The sequence below is a fragment of the Globicephala melas genome, chromosome 2 (genome assembly GCF_963455315.2).
Source record: "Globicephala melas chromosome 2, mGloMel1.2, whole genome shotgun sequence".
NCBI classification, from domain to species: Eukaryota; Metazoa; Chordata; class Mammalia; order Artiodactyla; family Delphinidae; genus Globicephala; species Globicephala melas.
This window is the reverse complement of record NC_083315.2, coordinates 4,524,423-4,547,539: the sequence shown is the minus strand read 5'-3', so window position 1 is coordinate 4,547,539 and position 23,117 is coordinate 4,524,423. Positions and strand designations below refer to the sequence as shown.

Genomic DNA, 23,117 nt, shown 5'->3' with positions numbered 1-23,117 from the left:
GTAGATAAGTTCATTTGTACCCTGTTTTTAGATTCCATATCTAAGCGATGTCATTTGATATTTGTCTTTCTCTGACTTACTTCACTCAGCAGTGGGTGAACCGTTTGATCTAGCTTTTACTGCCGGAGAGTTCATCCTTATCTATGTTCCACGTTGATCCTTATCTGTGTTCTAAGTTGTTCACACTGATTTATTCCTGTCCACCTCACCCTTTTTTTTTTTTCCTGGAGACTGATGATTGCTCATGAGGCATAGATTCAGAGCTTTTCAGAAGCCCAAAGACATTATGGAGTCTCTCTCTTCTATTTCTTTTATGGAGAAGTAGAAGAAATACTCTCTCTTCTATTTCAGTCTCAACCTGCTTTACCCTTGGAATGAGAGTGCCTGTAGGAATTTTTATTTCCAGGTCTCTTTTTACATGGGACAAACGGGTTTCAACTTGGAAATGCTGGCTCCCCGATCCCCCTTCATTCCTCTCAAATCAGCAAACGCCGTCTGCGCCCAGCCTGTGCGAAAGGGCGCTCCATGCCCTGTTGAGCTGGACGCGGGTGTGAGTAGGGGCCACGGAGGAGACGGAAACTCCCCACCACCAGGAAGCCTCCCAGGGACAGTGTTCCATCACAGAAAGCGTTAACTCACCATGAGCCCGAAGTAGTGGGGATTATAAAAACACAAGCAAAGGCAGGATGGTTTGCACCTGGCCCCTGCCGGGACGCTGCTTAATTTCTTTGTGCTTTAATTGTTGTGTGTGTAAAGTAAGGAGCATTGTATTACTTGCCTCATCAGTTGTGGCAATGACTCAATGAGTTGAACTGTGTAAAATATTTAGAACATAATATAACCCATAGTAGTTGCGTCCTAAGTGTCAGCTGTCAATAGTAGTGACTTCTTTTTAGTCCCATGATAGCAATCAATTGTTCAATACAAGCAGTAGCGTTAGCATTTAAAGGAGAAGTTTCCCAAAAAAACAATGCCGAGGAAAGAGTCCTGGAGCCCGAGGACACATTTTACCTGAGTCCTGGCTGCAGAGCGCATCCCTCAGACAGTGAGGAGTGTGACAGCAGGGCAGGTGAGCTCCACATCACCCCTGTCTTCATCTTGAAAAACAGTCTTGTGCAGGAGGATTAATATATTCTTTGTGACCCCAAAGGTTAAAACTAAGAGCAGTGAAAATCTTCTAACGGTTGCGCTGTCTCAAATAGAATGTTCTGCTTAGGGGTAAGTTCTCTGTCACTAAAGGTCTTCAGACAGACACTGGATGAGACCTGGACCCTAACCCAGCACCTTCCAATAGGTACATCGTCAGCCACATTATGCAGCCACCTTTAAAAAAGTAAAAAGAAACATTGATTTTATGAATATGTTTTATTTAACCCAATGTATCTAAAATATTATTAGTCAACATTCATCAATATAAAATTTACTGGGATATTTTTACATTCATTTTTTTAAAATTAAAATTTCAACATCCAATGTGCATCTTATACTTACAGGGCATCTCAGTTCAGACTGGCTTCATTTCAAGTGTACAATAGACCCTTGGGGCTAATAGCTACCATACTGGGCAGCACAGATACCACAGATAGAGCCCCTAAATTTCTTTTTTTTTCTTCTTTTTTTTTTTAGCCACACTGCGTGGCTTGTGGGATCTTAGTTCCCAGACCAGGGATTGAACCAGGGCCTTTGGCAGTGAGAGTGCAGAGTCCTAACCACTGGACTGCCAGGGAATTCCCTAAGTTTCTTTAAATTTGCTCTTAATGTTTTGGGGGCAAAAAGTCTTTCTCACTTTGCTTAGGCAGTTTTCCCTCCTGGAGACAGCAGGATGCCTTTTGCTCTGATGAATGTCTTCCTCTTCATAGACACAACTATGGGAGAAGCAGGAGAGTGCTGAAGGATCTTAAAGAATAAAAGCAAAACAAAAACAAAAACATGTATAAGGGAGCTCTTTCCAGAAAATTTGTTATTAACTTGAGAGCCTTTAATTCTTATTTGACCTTTTCTTGGCCCAAGTGGCACATGAACGGAGGTTTCTGGATAAAGCAGAGCACCTACTTAGCGGTAGAATAAATATACAAACCCTCCGTACCCCCTCCCCTGGACTCCCTTCCCATTTATACAACCCCCCAAAAAAGATCTCCCTGCTTCCTGTGGTTTCTTTCGAACCCAGAACCCTTTCTCCCACTTCCCTGAGAACATCCTGCATCATCAACACCACGAGACCCCGTGTTGTGCCTGGATGGGACCGGGTGGCCAAGCATAGCAGAGGAAGAGTGAGCTCTTTAGCAGGAAGAACTGCATTCAGTTCTTGTGCCAACGTCTAGACCTCAGTGGGGGATATAATCGTGGTAGAGATACAGTGAGAGTTGCTCAGGCACAGAGGTTTAGCTTGAAATTGGGACGGTTTGGCTCACAGGCAGTGCAGCGGTGGTAAACGTAACAGTTGGTTCTCAGAAGAGAAAAAGCACTGATTTGTGGCATGGAGTGATTTCCACGGTGTGAGACTCCCACCATGGTTGATTTCAAACTACCAACGTGAGGCCACTGGAAGCAGAGTTGGGAAGAGGTGTCAGTAAGAGGCTCTCACTGGCCCCTGAGGGTGAAAAAACCCAAAAACTAACAGAGTGAATGTGACCTCTAGCCCACTGCTGTACTGCATCCAACCTCCTCGTTTATTGGTAAGAAGACTGAGGTCCTGACAGGTTAAGTGATCTTTCCAGGGTCTCACTGGTTAGTGGCACAACCTGCTGAATGCTCAGGCCTGCTGACTCCCAGGGCAGCGTTCTTTCTATCAAACAGAAGCAATGCGTTTTTGCTCCACAGATGATTGGTTTCATACCAATCTTGGACATCTTCAGGGAACAGTTGCCCACTGCCTATTCCCTTACTAGTTTTCATTTTTCATAAAAATTTCCTTATAATATTTCTACTTTTCTTCTTGTCTTTCTCCCTTCCTTCCTTCCTTTTCTTTCTTTCTGTCTCTATCTCTCTCTTTCTTCTTTCTTTCTTTCTTTCCTTCTTTCTCTTTCTTTCTTTCTGTCTCTTTCTTCTTTCTCTCTTTCTTTCTTCTTTCTTTCTTTCCTTCTTTCTTTCTTTCTTCCTTTCTTTCTTTCTTTCTCTTTCTTTCTTTCTTCCTTCCTTCCTTCCTGTCTTTCTTTCTTTCTGTCTCTTTCTTTCTTTCTTCCTTACTTCCTTTCTTTCTTTCCTTCTTTCTTTCTTCTTTCTTTCTTTCTTTCATTCTTTCTTCCTTCCTTCCTTTCTTTCTTTCTTCCTTCCTTTCTTCCTTTCTTTCTTTCTAACTTTTCTTCATTTCTAGTCTCTCATTTCTTCCTTCATACATATGACTTGTTTTGGATACCAGATTTAAGACATACTTTCAGACATTGTTGACCAAAACCAAATTTTTGTCACCTTTCTTTTTTCAATTGCTCTTATAGTTGTCTATTTTTCATGTTGTTGTCCCAAATAACCTCTGATTTTTCTATAATTCAGAGATGAAGATCTGTGGATGTAGGATATTCCAGATATAGGCAAGAAGACAATTGCTTTGTTGAGTGACATTTCAGTGGCTTCTGAGGGTGTTGGACCTAATTTCTAGGTAGGAAGAGTCACCACTGGTTAAATGTGAGCTTTAAAGAATCAAATACGCTTGAAAGAAGCCAGAAAGAGAAAGACAAATACCATATGATATCACTTAAATGTGGAATCTAAAATATACACAAATGAACTTATCTATGAAACAGAAACAAACTCACAGACAGAGAGAACAGACTTGTGGTGGCCAAGGGGGAGGGGGGTGGGGGAGGGATGGATTGGGAGTTTGGGATAGCAGATGCAAACTATTATATATAGAGAATGGATAAACAACAAGGTCCTACTGTCTAGCACAGGGAACTATATTCAATATCCTGTGATAAACCATAATGGAAAAGAATATGAAAAGGAATATATATATGTGTATAACTGAATCACTGTGTGCAGCAGAAATTAGCACAACATTGTAAATCAACTATACTTCAATAAGTTTTAAAAAAAGAAAATACAGAAGGTAACCTGTCAAAAAAAAAAAAAGAATCAAATACACTCAACCTCAGTTAAGACAAAGACCCTCGTCTTCAAAGGGACCTGGAGATTACAGTGATGACACTGATCCTGAAACCCAGTCTGAGACTGAACCTTGAGCAGCTAAGGGAGAACCAGGAGATCACAGATCACAAGGGGAGTTGCACAGGAAAGTACTTCTGAAGTGGTTTGTTATCTGCATGGCAGAGAGAGGGAAACGGATGTCGATGTGAGAACGGCAGTGTCCTCTTGCCTCCTGGCAACCATCAAGCTTTATTGAATGGAAATACCATATGGTTACATGGGTCCATAGAGGGAACTAGTGGAAATCACGTAGAATAAAAGTGAAAGTAAAAGGAGATGGGAAGGCAAGTGCCCTTTCAAAAGGAATGGAAACTGACAGAGAAGTAAGCACTGTTGGACAGGTTCTTCTAATTACAGACCAAGATAAGGTCACAGAGCCCTTTCAGAGCTTTAATCACTTTAAGTAATTGCTTGCAGTTCCTTAATCAGATCCTTAATCAGATCCCAGTGAGATGGATTGGGTGGGTGTTACAGTCCGCATTTTACTACACGAGGAAACTGAGGCTTGGAAGTCAGCTAGCCATTAAGGACCAGAGCTAATTCTTGACCATGGTCTTTTGGCTCTGAGGCTAAGAAGGAGATGTAATTTACCAGCTGGAGTGTGTCCATCAGGAAAGACATAAACGTGCTTCAAAACAACAGTCTGTCAAAGAAGGACTTACTTAGTCCCTCTCTTTGTATCAATTGTTTAGACTTTTCACTTGGAGATGGGAAAGAGGACACTAACATTTGAAGGTTTACTCTCTGCAAAATGGTATGCTGGGTGCTTTGCTTAAATTATCTCATTTAGAAAATTCAAAGCAACTCTATCAGAGAGCATTATTATACTCATTTTACAGATCTGGAGTTGAGACTAGAATGATTAACTAAGGCAACACAGCTAGTGAACGGTGGAACGAGCATTTGCCTGCAAGTTTGCTGACCCAGAAGAATATACCTCTCTCCACCACATCACCTGGAAACTCTGGGGGTCTCCATTGTCTCTGTCCTTCTGTCCTTCTCTTTGGGCTGCTGCAAAGGTTCTCTGTTTCTCTGGTTTCATCCTGTTCTGGACCATTTCACATTGCCTTTAAGACTGATTTTCCCAAGTTAGTGATAAGAATACACTTACATGTATCAAGCAATTTCTGTGTCAGGAACCGTTCTCAGTGCTTTATTTAGGTGATCTCATTTACTTCTCACAACAACTAGCAGGTCCTGTGCTTTCCTCCTCATTCTTTGTCGGGGGAGGGGACGAAAAGGCAGCACAGAATAGTTTAGAAACTTGACCAAGGTCACACAGCCAGTGAGCAGTACAGCTCTGATTATGTCACAATCAGGTGACCATGATACATAAAGATTAATTAGTGTGGTTGAGTGGAAGAAGAAAAAGCTGTGTAGGGTCAACATCTTACCTACAGGTTTTGTTTGTTTGTCTTGAAATTGGGGGAGAGGCTGGCATTTTGAGGTTGAGGATATAGGGGAGAAATGGAAGGATAGTGAGTAGAGCCTCAGGAGGGGATGGAATCCAGGACACAGGTAAAGGGATCAGCAGGCTGAGGGAGAGCTACTGAGATGGGAGTGAACGAACCCAGGGAGGGTGTAGATATCCCTGTCTTTAGGAGGGGAGGCAGGAAGTTGGCAGAGTTCCTTTTCCCAGCCTCTATTCTTTCCTTGAGGTCACAACCCATATTGGATTCATACTTGGACCTCCCCAGATAGCCAAATGCAGGGACTTAAATTAGTAGGTTCTCTGAAGATTTGATGAATGAATGAAGGATTGAAGTGGTAAATAAAATCATTCTCAATTTTTCCTTTATCCTTTTGTTCAACATCGCTAAACCTAATAGTGTGATACTTAGTTTTTTCCCCTGCCCCCAGCACTTGTTGTAGTTCTTTTTTTTGCATATACTAGGTTCATAATAAATATTTATTTTTAACTTATAAATATTATAAATTTATAAAAATAAATATTTATTTATTAACTTACTTTCAGTTCTTTGGAGACACATCTGTGGGTGTACATTCACTTATAGGGGTTAATAGATAGATTCTTAGTCTGGATGGCTCAAGGTGGTGACCTCTGACAATGATTTGAGTGAAGTAGTTTATTTGGGAGCCAGTCCTGGGAAAGACTAGCTGAAGGGTGCGGACCTGAGACCAGAATAAAGGCCGCTGGTCCATGGTGGGTCCAGGAGCCATGGCCCCTGTGGACAGCTGTAGCTCAGCCTTGCTAGGTGCCCTGTGTGACAATGTAGGATGTGCGCCTCAGAATCATCCTACCCACGGTGCAAAGATTGGGGCTGTTTATTCGTCTGTAGCCATTGGTCACTGGCAAAGGGCTACTCCTAGGAGGAGTTCGTTCTCTGACCCTACTGGCCTTCGCAGTGTGTGAAGCGTTCTCTGATGGCCAGAAAATGCCCCCCGGCCCAGAGATGTGGTGATGCCACTGGGGCCCGGGGCTGGCGCTCACTGAAATGGCAAAAGGCAGGAAGAAATGGTTCTGGTAGCATCTGCTACAGAATACCCACTTATTTTCCTCTTATCCAGCTTCTCTGTCTTCCAGAAGTTATTAGCTTTTATGCTTTCATGTCAGCATTTTATGTATTGTTGGTGGGGAAAGCCTAAACACATATAAGGAAGTGCAGCATATAATAGTTATATCTCTAACTTGTCACCTTTAGTTACGTAACTTTCTTTGCCAGTAAGTTTGGAAATTTAATGACTTGCTCAATGTTATTTTAAAATGGTTAAAATGTGCTTAAAAGAAAATTTGTACCTGTGATTGGATATCTAGGTTTCAGCCATTTTTAACCTGAGGCATTGTGTGGAAACTTCTTGCTTCTTTCCTAAATGTATTTTGACCTTTGATACTTCTCCCCTTGAAGTGTGGGCTCCTTGTGGCAGGGAATTTGTGTCTGGTTTGTCTTTGCATTGTCGCTAGCATGGTGCCCAGCACCTATTTGTTGAAAAATAAGTGTGAGGTTAGTAAGATTGAGTTAGGATGGATGACAGGTCTCTTCAATTCTGTAAATACATTTCTGATGTGTAAGTATCATCTGTTATCATTTGTTCAGCTTTGCAATATTTCTGTTACAAAAAAAAATTAGTATAGAAAACAAAAATCGAATGTTTATCCAAATGAAACATTGGTCTGGTTAATAGTGACAAAAATGCCACAAGCTGTCTTTTGGTCAAGGTCTTGAATCATTTTCAGAGGAAGAAGTATGACATTTTAACTCAGAGACATTGCACGGAGACAGTGATAAAAGCAAAACTTACATGTTGACTAGTTGAGGAGAAGAATAATGTATGAATGCGGGATCATAAAGCAATGATTTTACATTTCCTTGTATTGTGTAGCAAAGGCAATATCAAACTTGCACTGCTTCCTAATGTCAAAGATAAATAAAGGAAGCAAGAAGAGATAAGTTTGTATTGAAATAGAAGCTTTTCATTTCCAAGTACTCCTTTTTAAAAAAAAAAAAAATTATTTATTTATTTATTTCGTTGCATCGGGCTCCTTAGTTGCGGCTTGCAGGCTCCTTAGTTGTGCCTCTCCAGCTCCTTAGTTGCGGCACCAGGGAAGTCCCCAAGTACTCCTTTTATAAGTATAAACATTTATAAATCACTCTTTGGTAAAAATAAAATTTCAAGGGAAAAAGTCTTATGAAATAGAACCATCATCATTAATCAACTATTAAATAAAAGAATGTAACTGGGTTTACAGTCAGGAGATGCTTCAGATTTAATGACTCTTCTTTTATTCATTCAACTAATATTTGTTGAGGGACTATTATGCTCCAAAAAGAGAGAATACAGTACTGGATTGGAACGATAAGTCTTTCTACTCAGCGAATTTACATTCCAGTAGGGGCACAGACAAAACACAAGTAAACAAAATTTTAAAAGTATATATTTTAAGATGGTTATGAATAGTATATAGAGAATAAACGAGTAAAATCTGGATTGTTAGCTCACTAAGGATTTGGCACTTGAGTTGGAACCTTAATGAGTATTTCAAGAAGAGGGAACTTGAAATACAAAGTCTCTACAGTGAAAATGAGCTTAAAGTTCTTGAGGAGCAGAAAGGCTTTGTGGCCGGCAGGTGGTGAGTGAGAACAAGGGTGGGAGGAGGTGAGAGCAGAGGGTCAGCAGGGCTGGATCGAGCCCCATCTAGTAAGCTGTGACATGGAGACTGGAGGGTTTTTTTCCCATGTGTGCAGTGGTCCTCTTGAAGGGTTTAAATGTGGGAAGAGATATGGTAAAAAGCAAAATCTCTTCTAACCTAGAAAACCTCTCCCTGAAAGTAGAAGAAAAAAAATAATTTTATTATTGAATAACTATTCAAGCCGACTGTGATATGCACCGTCAATCTGCCAAAGGGATTGCAAAACAGAGAGAAATCTGCCTCTTTTATGTGGCTAAGTAGAAACATTCCATGACATTAGGTAGGGTTTACAGTTTGGAGTCAGGTGACATGTTAAGCCCATGTCAACCAGGAAACTGGGAGATCAGGCATTATCTCTGATGATTCCAGTTTCAAAGTGAGGAAGATCAGAGGAAGAACATGGTGGCTTAGTCTGGGGTGAGGCAGTGGAGGTGAAGAGAAAAGAATGGATTAGGGTATTTGTATTAGTCAAGTTTCTCCAGAGAAACAGAACCAGTAGGGGGTGTGTGTGTGTGTGTGTGTGTGTGTGTGTGTGTGTGTGTGTGTGTGTGTGTGTGTGTGTGTATCTCTGTGTGTCTCTCTCTCCCCATCATCTATCTATCTATCTATCTATCTGTCATCTATCTGTCAATATCTTTTTGGAGAGATTTATTTTAAGGAATTGCCTCGTGCAGTGGTGGAGGCTGGCAGGCTGGTAACTCAAGAAAGAGTTGATACTGCAGTTCAGGTCCAAAGACAATCTAGAGATAGAATTTCCTCTTCTGGAGGGGACCTCAGTCTGTTTTCTCTGAAGGCCTTCAACTGATTGGATGAGGCCCACCTACAGTATGGACTATAATCTGCTTTACTAAAAGTCTACTGCTTTAAATGTTAACCTTATCTAGAACAAGAACACAAAACAAAAAACCTCCCAAAACAACCTTCACAGACCAAATATTTGCATTCCATGTCTTGGCCAATTTGACACATAAAAGGAACCATCATGGTATGTGTTGGGGTAGAGCCAACAGATTCTACTGTTGTCCTAGAAAGCGAAGGAAAGCTGGAAATCCAGATGACTCCTGGGTTTTTGGCTTATGGATCTAGGTGGATGATGGTGCCGTTAATGAAAAAGAGAATATTGGATGTTTGCTCATTAAATACCATCATATTTAGAGTGAACTTAAGATGGAACTACAGACAAAAATTAAGTACACGAAATAAAAGTCAGATAAGTATAAAAATTCTGAAAGAGGAACACTATTCATGCAATATGACTTCCAAGCACCTTACCTTAAATGGTTGGTTATCAACTCGTTGGTTGACTGAATTTAGACAGTTACTAAGTGTTGGCCACTCAACAGTAAAATCAAATGGCTGAAGTAGGAGGTGGAAGAGAGATTTATGGTTGGGATGGTACTGAGAAAAACTGTGAAATGTGGAAGGTAAGTCTAGATAGGAAAATAACAGGTGGAATAGCCAACACAAATGAAGTGTGAAGGGCAATATAGCTGAGTCTACAGGTATCTATGGTAACATTTTCAGAGTTCAGTACCTTTTTAGATGAGCACATTTACGTTTGTGTATGGTAATTTATCCTGTCACTGTTTCTAAAGAACATTTTTTCTTCTTATTTCCTGGGTTTTACTGTGAACAAAACAAAATATTATTAACATTTTAATTGTATTACCAACGCACAGAGTTCCTCATTTTGCCTCACACAGATCAGGCTTGGGAAGGCCTTCAGTTAGATGGGAGGAGCTTGGTTGACACCGCATGTTCTGTTGACAGGCGTCAATCCCAAAGATGCCAGCAGAAGCAGATCTTCTGAATTCAGGCTCTAGTGAGTCCCGATTCCAAGAAATCAAACCAGCAGACATGAGGAACCCAGCCAAGGAATCTAGGCAGAGGTTCGAAGGAGCACTGAATTAGGAACCCAGGCAAGACAGAGGCAAGAGGTCTCTAACAAGTGTAGACAAGAGCAGATGCAGCCGGAGAACGTAGTCTTTTCAGGCAAAGATCCATTAGGACCTTGAAGTTGATAGTCCAAGACTGATCTCCGAGTGTAAGTGGAGCCAACCCCACGGGGTGCTGAGGACGGTAGATAGAATTTGGCTTGTGGAAGCAACGGCCTCTCTTAGTGGCACTGTGATTACTTTGATAATTTCACTGGGATGACCTGATTGAAAGCGGGATTAGCAGATGCAAACTATTGTATATAGGATGGATAAACAGCAAGGTCCTACTGGATAGCACAGGGAACTATATTCAATATCCTGGGATAAACCATAATGGAAAAGAATATGAAAAAGAATGTATATATATGTATAACGGAGTCACTCTGCTGTACAGCAGAAGGTAGCACAACATTGTAAATCAATTTATCCTTCCATCAAATCAATTAAAAAAAATAAATTGAAGTTGAAATCAAGCGTAAAAAAAATACCAAGCTCATTCAGCCAGACACTCAAACATCTGTGATACTATCTCAGCTCATTTTGAAAGAACCTCTTAAGTAGAAAGAATTTAGTTAAACTTCACAAAAAGTGTTTAATTTATATTTGTGCCACAAAACAGGCAGTTCCTTTCATTTGTCTATTAAAAAAATAGACAAAAAAGAAAAAACTTTACATGATGAAACATGAAACCAATTTTGATTTAAAGGACAAAAATATGCTTACCAGATCTTTTTATTCTTTTTTTCTTTTTGTCAAGAGGAAGTTGAGTTTTGCCAGCTAGCAGCTATGTACTGTAAGCATAAATTATCTATACATACTTATTTAAAGTACCAGCCCCAAATTACAAGTATAAAAAAACTGTTATTTATAAAGTTACACTCATAAATACTACCTTAAATGATATAAAACCTACATTTATTCAACCTTTACTGCAAACTTCACAAATTATAACACTATCAAATGCATTTTTGTATCTTTTTGTTATGCAGAGGTTAGGTTGAATATGCCAATGAAATGAAAGACACTAGGTGTCCAAGATACCTATTGTTGGATGGGAAAGAAAACAAAAAAACTTCTCTCGTTGCCCAGACCTCTGGGCTTCCCAGAAGACCCTTAGCTCACAAATTTGCTGGACATTATTATTTTTTTTTTTTGCGGTAAGCGGGCCCCTCACTGTTGCGGCCCCTCCCGTTGCGGAGCACAGGCTCCGGACACGCAGGCCCAGCGGCCATGGCCCACGGGCCCAGCCGCTCCGCGGCATGTGGGATCTTCCCGTACCGGGGCACGAACCCGTGTCCCCTGCATCGGCAGGCAGACTCTCAACCACTGCGCCACCAGGGAAGCCCAAAATTGTTTTTTTAAATACGAAAAACCTTACTAATTAATGTTATAGTTAGAATCACTGGGTATAGGTTTCATCTATCTCAAAAAGGGTAGGGATAGTAGGACTTCAAAATTCTATTCCAGGATACACAAGTGTTTAATTTTATAAATTATTGTATTCATCCCCAAATTTGCTTTTCTCAGATGAGTATTATTTCTTCCTCCGTTACCTACCTTTTGTGTTTACTCCACTACAGTTTGTGTGCATTTAAGTCTTTTCATAAGGTTCCTTGTCTGAACTAGGACATCTTGAAGATGTCCAGCCACATGCTCCCAAGAGGCCCCTCAACCCGGTCTCTCTCCAGCTTCAGGGACCCACGGAGGGAGCAGAGCCGGCCCAGGCTGAGTCAATTTCAACCCTTTTCCTGTGATCACAGGTCTTTCAGGAAATGGAAACATTGAGAACTTTTGACCTAAAATATTGTCTTTGTCCTATGTATCCACTTAAGCATCCTTTCTTTCTTTCTTTCTTTTTTTAACAGACACTAGGCAATTTTTAATATACAATGAAGATCACAGGCGCTGCGTGGAAGCATTAACTCCCAGTGCAGTTCAAACTGCAGTTTGCAACCCAGACAGCGAAGCACAGAAATTCCGATGGGTGTCTGAATCGCAGATCATGAGCGTTGCCTTGAAGTTATGCTTAGGGGTACCATCAAAAAGTGACTGGGTTGCCGTCACTCTGTATGCCTGTGACTCCAAGAGTGAATTTCAGAGATGGGAGTGCAAAAATGACACGCTTTTGGGAATCAAGGGAGAAGATTTATTTTTTAACTATGGCAATAGACAAGAAAAGAACATTATGCTTTACAAGGGATCAGGCTTATGGAGCAGATGGAAAGTTTACGGAACCACAGATGATTTATGCTCTAGAGGTTATGAAGGTAAGAAGCTTGGGATTTTTTTTTTTTTTTTTTTTCCTTTCTGTCAAGTCTTTCTCATCTTCTTGGTTGGAAACGAATTCAAGGGAATAAGCATATTCTTGTTTAGTCTGGACTAGAAGAGTATTAGTTGATTACTTTTGTGTCTGGAACTCTTCTGTGTTCTGTGAATGAGTAAATGTGGTTCAAAGTCCTAAATGATACTTTAGCTATTTGTGATTAATGAGAAGACATTTCTTGTAACTTTTGCTAAGATTTTTTTTTTAACAGTGGGTTACCGTTTTTAGAAATTACTTTTCACTGTAATGTTTGACCCGGTGTCTTCCATTTTACACTGTATGATTGTCGTGATAAGAGTTTAACGAAATGTTTCTTTTCCTTTGGTTTACATTACCTCTGAACAAATGATCCGTGGAACAACATTCTTTACCAATTCAGACTGTGTAAAATGAAATCTTGACAATTTTGGTTTCTAAATGTTTCTAATTTATTTGTTACCTTATGGGTATTTAGAGACATTATGTAATAATCAGCAAATTAGAAAAGCTAAGGAATTAGCTTATAAACTAACCTTCAGCGTCTTTAGTCTGCTGTTTGAGAAAGTGGTAGCACCCGTGGGGCAGGAAATAATTGTATATGTAGTTGGTTCCTTCAACTCTTGAAGGTTAAATAAAATCAGAGTATCTAGTCTTCTCTCATCTTGGCCAAATTTCATTCTCTAGTGGCTGCACAGAAAAAAGATAAAACAAAAACCAAAAAAGAACTTGAAGCCCTTTACAAAGGCTTCTTGAGTCAGATGATGTTGTAACCACTTTCCAGGTTTGGACACTTGATTTCTGTGAAGTGTGATCTAGAACGACCTCAAGGTCAGAGAAAGAGCCTGCCTCTTGGGGCAAGAGATTAAGCTGTTTGCAAAATTACTATGTTACTGAGGCTGCAAATGTTGGTTGAACTTAGCTTACGGCAGGTACGCAGATCATCGGAGTTCAGCTCTTTGCAAGGTGATGATCTGACAGCTTTCCATTTTCCTTCTATGTTCTATAAAGAGAAGAAGAGAGTAGGAACTGAAGAAGAGTGCGAAGGAGGGCTCAGAAAGAAGTTATCCCAAGGCTTTTACTGAACATAATGTAGGTTTAGAAATTACCTAAGAGGCAACCTAAGTAGCACAGCATTTCAGGAGAAACTTGTCGGAAAATTATAGGGCAGGACAAGGGTGAACCAAACTTGACTGAGTCAGATTCCACAGGTGGGACAATCGTTCTAATTGAGGAATCCAACACAAGAAAGTTTGGTGTTAAGAGATCAGAATTCTCATTTTATTTTAAAAGATATCGCTGAAGTTCTGTAGTCCTCTCTCCACCCCCTGCCCCTACTTTCTGGTCTTCTGTTTGCTTTGAGAAAAATATGCATAGGATTTAGGATAGTGGTTCTCAAACTTTAAGATGCTTAATAGTCACGTGGAGAGCTTGTTAAAAATACAGATCCCAAGGTCCCCCCCCCACCTAGATTCTAAATTAGCATATTGGGGGAAGGGCCTAGGATCTATTGAATTATTTTTATCAATACTGTGTGGCTGGATGCAGATGGTTCATTGACCACACTTTGCATACTCCCTAAGTCTCTCCCAATACTTAAGATGTTCCTGCTAGAAGATCTAGCCCTTCAGAGTGATCTTGCAATCGATTCATTGGAATATGCATTAGAAGTAAAGACAGTGCAGAGAGGATGTATGCAGAGTCTTTGTCTCTCTAAAGACAACTTGGGGAAGAAAACTGTCTGAGGCCAAGGATTTAATTTTGAGTGATCGACTCCGACTTTGTAGACTTGGACGGATCTGAGGATTGGAAGTGTGGCCCTCAAGAGGAAGAGTCAATTGAGTGCAGTGACGTGATTTGTTAATCAAGTTGGCCTCATCAGTGCTTTGTTTAATAAATCAAGTTAGTCCTTAAAAAGCCATTTCTGATTGACATCTGTAAACTGAGCACTGAGAATTCCTTGGCTAGCTGAATGAACAGTACCGCTAGCCCTAGGTGGTCTTATCACGCTTTCTTCGTATGAAGGAACAATGGTGTAATTATTACAAATCCAGCATGTTCTTTATACAGTCTATGATTCGGAAAATTAGTCCTGTAACTTAGTGCAACAAAAGCTAGAATCACATTTTAAAGTTACTAACAGCTGGGCAATTGGCAAAAGAGTCATTTTGAGGGAACCGAGAATAAACCTAGCTTTTAAGGTGGACAAAATAAGTACGAGCAAAGGAAAAGGAAAGGAGGTAAGTAGCTTTTTTTTGTTGTGCTCTTTACATATGTTAGATGCTGTGCTATGTGTTTTACAAATGTTATATTATCTTAATGACTTTCAAGATGTCTTTAAAGAACTTTTTAAAGTCATAGAATCTATGAAACTTAATTAGGAAAAGAGTATTCCTACCTAGAAAAAATTCTGAATATAAACTTGTCACAAGAGACTGAATATTTCAATATAGAGGATTATTATCACCCAAAGAGGCATCCCTACAAAGGTAGACTGAACATACTGGAGCATTTAGCTACTTGAGTGGTTTGGTTGTCAATGGAGATATGAGCTTCCTTTTGACTTACGCCAAACTGTGATCCATAACGATTCTCTATTTTTTTTGAAATTAATGTATTTATTTGGGCCGCGTTGGGTCTTCATTGCTGCGTGCGGGCTTTCTCTAGTTGCGTCGAGCAGGGGCTGCTCTTGCCTGTTGCGGTGCACAGGCTTCTCATTGTGGTGGCTTCCCTTGTTGCGGAGCACAGGCTCTAGGTGCGTGGGCTTCAGTAGTTGTGGCTCGCGGGCTCTAGAGCACAGGCTCAGTAGTTGTGGTGCACGGGCTTAGTTGTTCCGTGGCATGTGGGATCTTCCCAGATCAGTGCTCGAACCCATGTCTCCTGCATTGGCAGGCGGATTCTTAACCACTGCGCCACCAGGGAAGTCCACAATTCTATATTTGTTTCAACTTTCCTTTCTAGGTGAACCTAGAGTTTCACATTTTGATCTGTTTGGACTCATTTTTTTAAAAAAGACAAATACTGATTATAGATAGTATCTAAGGGTTTTACGTGATTTCTTTCCATGATGTGAATTGGAGACTTATGCTAAAGTTCCTACCCTTTCTCGTAGCCGTTGTTGAGGGACTCAAGCGGAGTCTGGCTGGACAGGAGTGGTTGGAGGGGATTGAAGTTTTGACTGTGTGTTTGGGTTACACAGCTATAAGGTTATTTTTCAATCTAGAGATTCAGTAATTCTCTGATTCCAACCGAGGGGAAGGATGGCCTTTTCCCTGTTTGGAGGAAATGCAGAAGTCAAAGTTGTTGTCCGTAGAGCTGACTGTTTTTGGCTCAAGAGAGCAAAGAGGAAAATCTTATTGCAAAAGACAGCAGCATAGAAGTGGTGCTAGAGTTTTTCCCGAGGACACACGTATCCAGCAAAAGACAGGAGTCGCAAGAGAAGGGAAATACAAAGGAATTCCCTGTGTTAGTGTAAGAGCTGTGATCAGAAGCGTAAGACCGATCCTTGCAGTAACCTTGTGATTGGAAAGTAATCGTTCAGGAGATTCACATCCATTCTAAGTACAAGTCAATGTGTCTCTTCTAGCCATGTACACACTCCTGGGCAATGCCAATGGGGCAACCTGTGCATTTCCATTCAAGTTTGAAAACAAGTGGTATGCGGATTGCACAACTGCTGGGCGATCAGACGGATGGCTCTGGTGTGGAACCACTACAGATTATGACGTGGATAGGCTATTTGGATATTGTCCATTGAAATGTAAGTAACTTTATCATCAAGACAATTTTGGCACGTTTAGTATGCAACCTAGTGATCAGACTTTGTGTTTATCGAGAACATTTCTTCCTCCAAGTGACTTCTCATTTCCTATCTCATCATACCCCACCACACCCTCTACAGATGTCATTGTCCCATTTTATAATGGAGGGAGTGATCCATATTGGCTAAAGACAAGAACACAGATCTTCTGACTCTCAGCCCTAGGCTGCCTCAAATGACCCCTTTATTTTCACTAACTACGACTTCTCCTCAAATTCCACTGTTACTGTCAGTTATTTTCTAAGACTTCAGGGCAAATTATACTGTATACGATGCAATATATACTTAATGCCACAGGTGGGCATCCCATTTTCCAACCCCCCCAATGATTTACCTTTATTAAACTATAGATCAAAAACAGGATTTAAGCAATGCCACAGCCTTGGTTTTGATGGACAGAGAGAGAGAGAGAGAGAGAGATGTGAGTGGCTCCTGAGTTTTGTGTCAATGTAATGAAAAGGGTTCCTCACTGTGAAAATGATAGTAATGCTACTCTTCTTAAATTAAGTTTAAGAAGACTATTATTTAATTTAACATAGCTTCAATGGAAGTCAGTTATGTCTATGCTTGGAGGGGTTTTAAAATGAAAATGTAAGTCTTATTGCAATGATGCAGAATAAGTGGCATTGCATCGTATTGAAGTGAGGGGGCCATAAAAATTCTTGGTGTCCTTTCCATGCTCTAGAATTTATAAAGAAGCAGGGCAGCAGGTTTTGGGTGGGGTGGACGAGGGCATTCGTGTTGGAAGGCAGGGATGTGGCTGAAGAAGACAGAGGAGGAAGGGTTCTTGGCTTCCCTCTCTCCATCACCCACACCCTCCTCCTGCTGCCAGCATCGGCCTTCCTTTCCTTTCCCCTGAACTTCTTACCCCCAACCACTTGCTACTTCAGACTCTGTGGATCAGAGCTCCTGTTTCCTGCTGTCCTGCCAAGGGGCAGGCGCTGGGTCAGAGCCTCAGATACAGTCTGGGCTGATTGTGAGACCACCTGCGTTGCAATAGTGCCGCGTACCCCACTAAGCTTTCAGGATCACACATCCACATACCATCGCGGTATTCCAAGCGTTATTGTAAAAAACAGTCCAATTTACAAACATATCTTAGTCTGTCAAGTTAAAGACAGAATTCCAAGAATTGTGCTTATTTATCTCTTTTGATTTTTAATCCCTAAACATCTTACTAAAAATTAATTTGATTTCTCAGCCCCATAGATTATTGTAATTCCCCTCTGGGTCCAGTCCCTCAGTTCTGGGTGAATACTCACAAAAACTCAGTCTTCCTGTGTTCATGGTGGAACCGCTCTCCCATTCTTGGGTGAGGTAAATGCATTTCTGTTTTATAACAACTTTTAAAGGTTTGATTCCCATGAAAGGTTGACTGATGTCTGATCTCTATATTAGAAGGCTTTTTGTCTGAAAACAAAACTGAACATTTTCCTCATAAGATGAAGCAAGATTTGTTTTTCAGTGATTGAGAAACATCTTCCTCTGGACTTTGTAGGAATGGTATTTTCTAAATCCGTTATCATGGAGTGTCTTGGGGCTGCAGATCTCACGGGTCCAGCTGTAACATCCTGCACTTACATGGTGTTGACAGGGACGTTGTTTGCTGCACATATGATTTAATGAATCATTAAATGGAGGACAAATGGCCAGCCGCTAATCATAAAAAAAAAAAACCACCTTGGCTAGACGTGTGTTTTAGAGATAAACTGGGTAGGCTCTAGAATAAGCTTTTAGTCTCATTGGTTCCAATTTATGTCTTCCAAAGCAAATTATGTATTTGGCCTAGTTCATTGTAAAGGTAAAATAACTGGAAATTTAAAACACTTTTGATTTCAACATGCATTACAATTTCAAAGCACATTTTATACAGTCCATGCCTTTCTTGAAGGGCTTTGCATTTTCCCAAACTCTTTCGTTGTCTTTGCTTTGTGTGTTTTTTTCAAAAGAACATTTTATTTGATGTTAGCCTTAAACTAGCAGATTCAATACAGGAAGACGAGGTCCCGGCTGTTGACCTAGTGACACCCAGTACATGCTCTTCACTGCCCTCTGTAGTGTTTATTGTAATGTTTTCCTTCTATTTAGACGTTTATTTTCAAGTATCAGGAGAACAGGAAAAGGAAAAGACTCCTTTCTCTCAATTGCCCATAGCTTGCAATTTTAGCTTTCAGAGTCAGTTGCGCTGGTTTACTGTGGGAATTTGAACCACTTGGGGAGATACAGAGTCAGCAAACCTATGCATGCGTTGAGAAATAGGTCTTAATCCCTTGATTGAAAATGCAAAATACCCTTTCTTTAAATGAAGAGAAGCAGCAAATTGCATTTCTTTCTTTGGTCCTTTGTAGCCCTTTCCTTCATTTCTGGATGAGAAAATCATCCCCTCCTTCTTTTATAGCTCACACTTTCTACCACACTACAAGCAAAACCTCCAAATTTCTAAAAATATTTATTTAAAATAGCTCCGACTTCAAGTAAACCTCAAACCAGTCTCATCTGAGTGATCTCACTTACAGGGCGAAGAATCCATTTGCACATTAAACTAGTAAGACCTCAGACTGTGGTAATTTAAATTTAACATTACTAATTCAAATATATTTTTTATGTGAATATATAATAATTTTATAGTTAAAACGTCTTAGAAATGTCTATGCTGTTGCCCAAATGAAATGTTGATATAGTTTTCTTCCTCTTTGGTGTTTCATGAACCACAAATTTCATATCATAGTGTGTGGTAAGTATATGAAAAAGGTCACTTCAGATACAAAGAATCACAATTATATGCATATATAAAGTGTGGGCTATATGTGTATGTATAATGTTGGCTGTATGCATATATATGGTGTAGGCTCTATACACACGGACAACTGTCCAATTTGTTAGCAAGTTGAATACTCCTCAGAAAATTTGCGTTTACGTAATCTTTTCCTTATAAAAAAATGAAAGGATTATGACTTCACATGACTTGTAAGTAGAATTTTACATTATTAAAAAGACAAAAGAGAAGTTTTTATATCATGAAGCACACAAAAATATTTCATCTGTTGACTCATTTCTCAAACATCTTATGTGTAAAATGCAATCAATAATATTTATCCATCTATATTATTGGCCTTTCATAGACTGTAGCCACGTTTATAGAGTATATTGGGAATCGTAAAATTTTTTTAAATTAAAAAAAAAATTTGAATTAAAAAGTGTTTTACTCTGAGCGAAGAAAAGGTAACAATCAGCTATTGCCAGGAGCTGCCTATGTTTAATACGTGCTAGAGATAAGAACATGAGACTCCAGAGGTGGTTAACAATTTAACTAAGGGTGACTCACCAGTGAGTGACAGAGTCTGGAGGCAGGTCCTGGTCAGTCTGTCTGTGGAGTCTATGACCTTCCCCTCTAATGCCTGTGTCTTTGGTCTAAAAAGACCAAACTAGAATGTACGGGTGAAATATCCGTTGCTGAGAGAAGACATATTTATTTTCTCTTCTCCCTTTATTATTGTTTTTCTAGATTAAGGAAGTTGGGCTGGCATCTCTATTCTTAGTCTGTGTATTTGCCTCACTTCCCAACTCATCTGATCTCAAATGTCCTAATGGAAAAATAGAGATGGTGAGTCCCTGTCTTTCTGGAGGCACATGAAGCAGATGGAATGCGGTCGATCTTTGAAAACTCCCCCTCTTCATTTCAGGAGTAAAGAAAATCTCATAGTCACTTTAAAACTGATTAAAAGAAAGAAAATAAGGGAAAGATAATGCTTTAGGCAATAATGCTACCAAGATTGTTTAAAAGATATTGTTCACTGAAAATTCTTTCCACGCATAAGGTAGTCAATTCCTTTTGACTTCTTTTACAGTCGAGGGCAGTGAAAGCTTATGGAATAAAGATCCGTTGACCAGCATTTCCTACCAGATAAACTCCAAATCGGCTTTAACTTGGCACCAGGCGAGGAAGAGCTGCCAGCAACAGGATGCCGAACTCTTGAGCATCACAGAGATACATGAGCAGACATACCTGACAGGTAAAGATGCGAAAAGAAAACAGAGTTGTGAAATCATGATTATTTTATTTCCGTATAGTTTAACTTAAAAGCATACAACACGAATAATTCGAGACATCATGATAGAGTCAGTCCTAAGCAGATGGTGCAGAGGGTTTGACAAATGTGCACCCCGAAAAAGACACCTGGGATGGCGAATAGGTTTCAGCTCATGAGCCCACTTTCTTCTGTCAGTTGTGTCAGTGTCTAGAACTTGTGCTGAGAATGATTCGGAGGATTTATTTGGGCTCAGAGTAGAAGATGCTACAATCAATTAGCGATGCTGTTCTTGGACACAAGACACGGGTGCTATACTGGTCAAATACTCTAGGTCTATAGCTTGAAGCCGTTGGTTTTCCATTAGCGTGGGAGAATTTAACACGATAAACTGAAGAGCTGCCACCACAAACAGGGACAAGTGAAGAGCCGTCCTTTTGCCTCCTGTCTTTCAAATTCCCAGTCTCTAATGGTTTTCAGGTCTTACTGATACTCTTTCTACAATGTTTGTTTTTTTAGCATTTGTTCTTATGAGGTTGTGAAGATGAAAAGGGCTAATGTTTGCTTGAGATGAGAGAGTCTGTTTTAGCTTCTGCAATCCATGCTTGAGGAGCGGAGAGGTCAGGACCAGAAACGAGTGTGGGAGATAGAGCATCCTCGACTCCCTGCCCTAAGCCCCTCCCTCCCGTTCACCCTGACCCTGCTTACTAGCTGAAAGTATCTCGGATCCAGTGACCACCATGTTCAAAAACTCTTAGTGGCTTCTCATCGCCTATCAAATAATTAACAACACACCTTTGCCTGACATTCAGGGGCTGTCACCTGTCCACTGACTGCTGTTCCCCTTTGTGCATTTCGCAGTCTTGACAAGAGAAAACTTTTGGGTTCCTCGTCTATGTCTCATACTTTCTCACCTCCACATCTGTCCCCATGGCATTTCTTGTACCTGGAATTCCCCACATTTTATACAGTTGAAATGCAGTCTTCTCTATTTCCATCTGCTTTTCTCTTATTTGTTTACCACTTTTACAGTGGTTACTTACATATGTCCCACTTCCCCTACAAGACTATAAATACATTCGATTTTTATTCATTCATTCATTCTACAAGATGGGTGATTTCTCTGTGTGAGGCATTGTGCTAGCTCCTGGGGACACAGCAGTGACCAAAGCCTGCCATGTCCTGTCCACATGGAGCTTAAAGTCCGATGGGGAAAACACATAGACAAGAAAACAAGCAAATAAATACAAATTATAAGCAAACTGAAGGCTGTGTAGAGAATGGATTTGAGAGGCAGATGGCTGAAAGTGAGGAGTGTCTTGTGAATATGTATGTCCTCCCAACCCCTAAAGAGATTCACCCAGAACCTTCCGGGAAGACAGTCTCAAGGGATGTTTGCTGACTGACAAGTGAGGATGCAGCACAAGAAAAAACATTGTTTAGAAATTCACCCTCACGGTTGGACCAGTGGTCAGTTTATGGCGAGAAGACAGTGGTTCTTAAGTGTGAAGTTGCTTATCAGTCACCAGGGAACTTTGTTAAAGTGAGGCTGCCTGGGTGCAAACCCCAGCGACTGTAGATCAGTAGGCATGATGTGGGGTCCTGGGATCTGCATGTTATCAAATTTCCAGGTGATTCTAGGGCAAGTGGATGGGGACCCCACCTGGCAAAGCACTGGGTACAGTACCTGCTGTATCAGCAAAGCTTACAGATTGCATCTGCCTGGATAGCAGGCAGCAGAGCTCAGGAGTAAGGAGCATAGCCTCAGGAGCCTGACCGCCTGGGCCCCGGCTCTGTGAAGCTGGGGGACCTTGGGGGCGATGACCTGAGGCTGCTGTGCTGCAGTGGGAGTGTGTGTGTGAACTGTTACAGGGGACAGAGCTGTCCCCAGCCTTGTCTCATCACCTAGGATTCCCTTTCTCCAGCTCTTTGCGGGTGATCCTCTCCACCAACTGGAACACACTTCTCCTATAAGTTATTATTTTTTAACTGAATTTGAAGATGTTGATTGCATTCTATTTTGGGCAGAAAAAAATGTAACACAAATTTTTTTTAGCACCACCTTGTGAAATACACAAAGCATTATTGGGTAAGAAAGACTTTTCTAGTCCATTTCTGAGGACTAAATCATGAGTACTAGCTCCACTGTAATGAAATGTTTCTTGTACCAAGTATAACATTTAAAAATTTTCTGCTTTCAGTATAGGCTGCAAGCCACCATTTTCTTTCAGCCATCATTAAAGAGATTGACAGTAGAAAAGCACTGCGACCTCACTATGGGCATTCGTGAGCTCAGAGATGGGATTACGCCTCTGTCTGCTCAGTGATTCTGTTTTGTGTTGGTCCTTGGGGTCTTTGTATGCAGTATTGGGGCAAAGTACAGAGGGACCAGTATTTGCAACCATGTGTAAAAATAAGGAGAAAAAGAGGAAAACAGAGACAGAGATAAGACAAAATTTATGTAGGTGATTAAGGAAGAGAGAGAATGAGTTGAGACAATCCTGGTGTGATTTGCGCTGGCTTGCACGGGTTAGAGAAACCTCAGAGTTGAAATGGTTTCACTTGGCCTTTTTTTTAAGGAATCTGTTTGCGGGTTGTGTTATCTTGACTCTTCTGAGGTTTGCTTGTTTTCTGGCTTTCTGGAAGCCAAGGGACAGAGCACAGGTTACTTTTGAACTCTTCCCCAGTTGCTAGGGGAAAGAGGCTCTGTGAGCAGGACAGCATCTCTGGGCCACTCACT

The 23,117-nt window shown here is 40.6% G+C and overlaps 1 protein-coding gene across 1 annotated transcript in view; it reads left to right on the top strand.

The window, feature by feature from the left end:
- Window positions 1-23,117, top strand: part of MRC1 (mannose receptor C-type 1) — a 94,795-nt gene that overhangs the window by 944 nt on the left and 70,734 nt on the right. Inside the window, exons 2-4 of the mRNA XM_030832379.3 lie at window positions 12,096-12,497; window positions 16,116-16,289; window positions 20,198-20,362. Coding sequence (XP_030688239.1) covers window positions 12,096-12,497; window positions 16,116-16,289; window positions 20,198-20,362 — 741 coding nt within the window. The remainder of the gene's footprint in view (window positions 1-12,095; window positions 12,498-16,115; window positions 16,290-20,197; window positions 20,363-23,117) is intronic.